Source organism: Olea europaea, chromosome 21, assembly GCF_002742605.1.
Source record: "Olea europaea var. sylvestris chromosome 21, O_europaea_v1, whole genome shotgun sequence".
Lineage (NCBI taxonomy): Eukaryota > Viridiplantae > Streptophyta > Magnoliopsida > Lamiales > Oleaceae > Olea > Olea europaea.
The window spans coordinates 8915964-8922490 of record NC_036257.1 but is presented as its reverse complement, the minus strand read 5'-3'; the positions used below and the strand labels follow the sequence as shown (position 1 = coordinate 8922490).

Sequence of the window (6527 nt, the reverse complement as noted above, 5' to 3'; positions counted from 1 at the left end):
ACTTACCATTATACATGTTACTCTGTGCCCTTCTATTGTTGATTGACTGTCACAATTTATGCAAGTCACTGGCATAGGTTTTGACGATCTTGAAATATTCTCTAAAAAGTTGCGTAACCATTCGACCTCTTCACCACATTTATCTAGAGCTATAAACTCAGATTTCATCGTAGATTTGGCTATAACTGATTGCTTAGAGGTTTTATACGATATGGCAGCACCTTCCAATGTGAACACAAATCCACTGGTGGAATTTGAGTATTTTATATCAGATATCCAATTAGCATCACTGTATCCTTCAATGACCGCTGGATATCTGGTATAATGTAATTCATAGTCACGAGTACATCTTAAGTACCTTAGTACTCTTACTATTCCTTTCCAGTGATTGGCTCCTAAATTACTCGTGTATCTACTCAATTTACTGATTGTGTAGGCTATGTCTGGTCTTATACAACTCATCAAGTACATTAGACTTCAATAACTCTCGAGTATTCTACTTGAAAAACACTTTCACCTTTGTTTTTAGATAGATATTGACTTGTGTCTATCAGTGTTCTAGCCAAGCCAGTATCATCCTTATTGAAATTTTTCAAAATTTTGTCCACATAATGTGTCTGACTTAGAACCAGCCCATCTGATGTTCTTGATATTTTGACTCCAAGTATAACGTCAGCTAAACCCATATCTTTCATACCAAATCTCAAATTCAACATATTTTTAGTGGATTCAATCATCCTATTGTCACTACTAACAATAAGCATGTCATCAACATAATAACATAAAATGACATAATCATCTTTAGTGTGTTTGACGTAAACACATTTGTCACACTTATTGATTTTAAATTCACTCTCTATCATGACATTATCAAAATTTTCATGCCACTATCTGGGTGCTTGTTTCAAGTCATATAGTGACTTCACCAATCTACAAACTTTCTTTTCCTGCCCTGGTGACAAAAATCCCTCGGGTTGTTCTATATAGATTTCTTCTTCTAAATCTCCATTTAAAAAGACAGTCTTAACATCCATTTGATGTATTTCAAGATTTCGCAAAGCGGCAATCGCAAGTATCAACCTAATAGATGTTATTCTCGTCACTGGAGAATACATATCAAAGTAATCAAGGCCTTTCCTTTGTTTGTAACCTTTTATTACTGGCTTTGTACTTTCGATAGTTCCATCCACTCTTATTTTCCTTTTGACAATCCATTTATACCCTAGTGGTTTGTTTCCTAGAGGAAGACCCACTAGCTCCATGTATGATTTTGCAGTATGAAATTTATTTCACTTTTAAGAACCTCCTTCCATTGAGGTCCTTCCGATGAATTCACAATATCTTGATAACTTTGAGGTTCACTTTCTAGCATATAAGTCAAAAATCAGGACCGTACAATTTTTTTGTCCTTACCCCGTTTGCTATGTCAAACCTTAGTCTCCTCTTCTAATTCGTCGTTATGACTATGTTCAGTCATAGTCTCATATATTCGTTTGTAGGAGCTTGCTTCCTCTTTGGACTTGTACGAAAATACACGTTCAAAGAATGAAGCATTTCTTGATTCCAATATCGTGTTTTTGTGTATGTCTGGAATTTTTGAATCATACACAAGAAATCGATAAGCACTACTATTGTGTACATAGCCAATGAAGATGCAATCTACTATTTTTTGCCCTATCCTTACCTTCTTTGGTGTTGAAACGGCCACTTTAGTAAGACACCCCCACACTCGTTAGTATTTATAGGAAGACTTTCTTCCTTTCCATAACTCATAAGGGGTCATTTCCATTTTCTTTCGGGACACTATTTAAAAGGTAATTTGCTGATAACACAGCTTCCCTCCACATGTTCTGAGGTAACCCAGAACTTACTAGCATTATATTCATCATTTCCTTTAAAGTACGATTTTTCCGTTTAACAACACCGTTTTGTTATGGTGAATAAGGTGCGGTGGTTTCATGTATGATTCAATGTTGTGCACAGAATTCCGCAAATGGTAATTCATATTCATCACCTCGATCGCTTCTTAACACCTTAATTTTCTTATGAAGTTGAGTTTCAACTTCCTTCTTATAGAGAACAAATTTCTCTATAACTTCATCATTACTTTTTAATAAATGCACATAACAGTATTTGGTGCTATCGTCGACAAAAGTAATAAAATACTTGTTGCCACCTCTTATTTGTACAAGTTTTAAGTTACATACGTCACTGTGAATTAAATCAAGTAGTTATGTGTTCCGTTCAATTGATTTAAACCCAAAATTTAGTCTAACTAACTTCATTCACAATCCAAACCCAATGTTTAATTATTCAATTTAGTTTAAGACTCTACAAACATATTTCTTTTATTGACATTTATGATACACAAATTACTCGTTATCAAATTAAGTATTTTATACATACATACATAGATTTTTTCTAATAAGAGTTCACTTATAATTAAATCTTTTTATTATATAACAAATAATATTTATTGATTAAAGTAAAGATAAATGACTTATTTTAACAATATGAGATGCTATATGTTTGATTAAGCTTAAAAGTAATTAAATTTTTTCTAATGTATTTTTCCATATATTACTTATTTATTCTTGTGAATTAAAAATTATTTTATTTCGACCATGAAATAGATGTTATTATCAAAATAAGTAATATATTTTATATTTAATTTTATTAGTTAAAAATATATTTGTTAGAACTTTGCCACAAGTGTCCAAAAATATATTCCGATCCATTTTATCATTATCGTCATGAGTTTAACCATTTAAACTAAATCTTCTGTTACATAGATCATATTTAATGGCATAAGTTTATTGCAAAATAATTTAAATTTCAGCTCATTCTAACATATCTTTCCGGCTCCGCCCTTTTACCAAACAATGGTGTTATTTATAATTAATTATTGTGTGTGATTAAATAGAGGGTCTCAATTAGGACCAAAATCGGCAATATATACTTCTTGAGGAAAACGATACACTTCGAAATTACATTAGAGAACTTCCTTACAATAAATAATTGCGAATCAAAAGATCAATTTCAAGAATCCCAAATAGGACCAAAGGCAGCAATTCCAGCATCCTTGCATGCATTAACCACGTCCCTACTTCCCTCCGGGTTGCTGGTGACAATAACAACCTCTGCCCCCCATTTCTTGGCCGTTTCGACACTCATTTGTGACACGTTGGGGCGGCCGAGCACGGCTGTGTCATGGATAATAACCTTATCCGGTGGATGTCCAGACAACATTTGTTTGATTTCTTTACCAAAATTTTGTTCCACCCCTTTTGTCACCCAAAGCAAGCAGACGTCGGCTTTACATGGCTGCAGAAGGAAGGAGAGGAAGACGCAGATTCCCGAGCCGGTGGCCACGAGAAGCACCCTGTTATACAAGTTCGTTAAATAAGGTAGTCCCGCAAAGTGCACCTGTCGAACCCACAAGTGGGTCGGTGGATTTGTGACCAAAGATTTTGTAAAGTCACCAACTGCACCAGCAAGCATCATGTGCTCTTTCTTATTATCTGAAATGATTCCAAATGCATGCCACTCCGAAAGAGGGGACGGGCTAATCCTGCCCAATATTCCGGATTTAATACCACCTTCGAACTTGATGATCGAAGCATGACCAGATTGGGAAGAAACCCTAACCGGGACCCTTCTCACAGTCAACCAGGGAATTAAAATTAGTGTAGTAATTCCTATAGTAAACCAGAATTCCTGCTGTTTGATAAGTTTTGATCCAAGATCATCACTGTAGGATTTGGTTTTCGGGTCATAAGAGATTGTTAGGATGATGAATAACCAGAGGAGGGCTAGGGCAGTCCAACCAGCAAATCGGTGCGTCCTCTCAAACACGTTGTGGTGGAGGTGGCGGACTAGGGGGAACGCCGCCAGAGAAGAGAGGCAGAGGAATGCAAGAATGGTGGAGGCGACTATAATTATGGCGGAGGAAGTGTTTTCTCTGTCTTTAAGAGTGAGGACTAAAGCATAAACAAGCCATGCAATTGATGAAATACCACAACTACTGTGTATTCCACCAAGAGATTGCAATAAGGATGTGACCATTGTCTTTAGCCTCAATGGAACCCATGACCACCCTAAAACGTTCACCACCGCCCAAAAAACAATCCTTAAAAAGGCTTCACTCCGGCAGAGGACCAAAGCAAAAATGTTTGCTATGGAAAATAAGGCGGCTCGGTTTCTTGCATATGGGAAGTGTCCAGTCGCTGCAAGAACCAGACCAGTAATGTTCAAAGCCAAACAAACGACAAAGAGCCGTTTGTAAACAGTGAACAAGCCTTGATCAAGAAGTATCACCGAAAGTCTCGACGGCTTCGCCTTGGCTGCGCTGCCGTTGACTTTGGGCTGTTCACGTTTACTCAAAGCTGGCGGAAGAGGCAGTGGCAGTGGCAGTGGTTCCACTTTCTCTTCTTCATAGCCTTCTTCAATATCAGCAAGAGTATCATCATCATAATCAACTTCAAGATCACAGAAATGGCTGCTGGTTCGGCTCATTGACCTTTGGATGAGTTCCGAGGATGGAACAATTTTTGAAGCATTCCCCCATGGGAGCCAAAATCTTCTACTGTTTCTAGGTGGATCAATGGTAGGATTGGAAATGGCAAATGGATCTGAATGGGGTTTGATTTCGAAAGCCACTCCCCGACAGCTCGAAAACCTACCAAATGTCTCTGGGTTTTCCATTGATTGAATCAAGAACGAAAAAATGCTTAATTTTATAGGGGAAGAAGGAATTAGGTAACGGCTTTCGTGCTTTTTGCTTGCAGAGGTGGTCTCTATTTATAAGTCCGCGCAAGCTTGTTGCTTGCTTGGCTTTCCTTTTCACCACCATTGGCTACTCAATTTGACTTGGTATTTGCACAATTTTATAACATCAATAATTTGAACAAGCCGGGTAACCGGCACGGCCCCACCATAATTTTCCCTACATTATTGACCTGGCTCAACTTATCAACCGGTAAATTGTACGAGTAGTCCTAAATATTTGATATTTTTTTGCTTTTCATGTATCAACTTTTTTTCTTAACGTTCAACTATTTGATCTTTCATTTTCAGATATGCTTTGTCCTTGATCAATTTTTCCATCAAAATGAGCGAAGTTCGCATGAAATGACATATCTATTTTCGAATTTAAACGAGTAGAAAATGAAATAAAAGAAAAATAAAGATTGTCATCTTTCACCACACCTCCCTCTTAATCTCAGCCTCACCCCAGCCAATCCTCCAACCCTCAGGCAGTGATGCCACCATATAAAGTCCATAATTAAGATGTTACAATGATATATTAAAGAAAAAATGGATAAGCTAAAAGTCATTTCATCAATTCACTTTTCAAAGGAAATGTGATTGTATAAAACTCAAGAGGAAAGATATCGACTTAGAGATAATAAAAAAGCAATCGTTACTTGAAAAAACAAAGCCCCGCCAACTTTAGATTTGCTAGTTCCTATAATTAGTAGCCATGATGGAGACTAATTTTCTCTTGGTTCAGTTAAAAATGTGATAATAAATTTTGATAAAGTTGATGAAATGTGCCGTTAAAAGTTATAAATGATATAAAATATGTATGATTAAAATTAACTGTTGACCTTGATTTAAAATTTTTATCAACGCTTTCTTTTTCTTTTTTTCTTTCACTTGTGCCCCCATCCCTCCCCCCCCCCCCCCCCCCCCGGGGGGGGGGGTTGTTGCCCCCCCCGGGGGGGGTCTTTGATGTTCTAAGTGAAAGGTCAAATCTTGAAACAATTAGGAGCCAAGGGGAAAAAAATCATTGTTTAATTTCTTTCCCTTTTGTTTGAAGGGCTCAAAGTGCAAAAAAGTTAAAATGTTGGGAATTGAACATGCAATTTACCCTTCAAATAAATGTTAACTTTTTTTAGATAAAGTAAGTGTATCATATCCAAATTGTGAGAATAGAGTGCAAGACCATAGGGGCATATCCCAAGAAAACAAGGCTAGGAAAATATGTCTTCCTAGCACCAACAACAGGAGCCTAAATTTATAGCCAACCATGACAAGAAAAAAATCCACAAAAAAACACCATGAGCGTTGGTACCATCTATTTTCATTAGATAGAGCCAAATCTCTACATAAATCTACTTGTGCACGAATAGTAAAAACAATATCCTGAATAATAGTAGACTCATGTTTAGGAGCCTCACCATGGGTCCTAGCATCACGCTCACGCCAAATAGCATAAATCGAAGCCGTAAACATCAAACGAATAATAGTAGAGCGCAACGGCCTCCTACGAAACTGCTCCATCCAAGAAAGAATATTTGGCCAACATCGCTAAAACCAAGGCAAGTTACACTTCACGTGCAAAGCTTGCCAAACAAATAAATGTAAACGACTTTAAGTTCTTAACTAATTTGCATTAAATTTGAAGGTACCTAATTTCGTTCGTGAACGGTATAACCAAGTCAAAGAGAATTCACCACAATAAAGTCGGCACATTATCCAAATTAATTTGATTACTTTTACTTTAAAGTTGGACCAAGTCATCT

General features: G+C 36.8%; 1 protein-coding gene across 1 annotated transcript; it reads right to left on the bottom strand.

The window, feature by feature from the left end:
* Positions 1-2933: 2933 nt before the first annotated feature.
* LOC111370544 lies at positions 2934-4753 on the bottom strand. Its single transcript, XM_022992295.1, has one exon. It carries the CDS (start codon positions 4702-4704, stop codon positions 3040-3042), a length of 1665 nt encoding a protein of 554 aa, XP_022848063.1. The 5' UTR covers positions 4705-4753; the 3' UTR covers positions 2934-3039.
* Positions 4754-6527: the final 1774 nt, after the last annotated feature.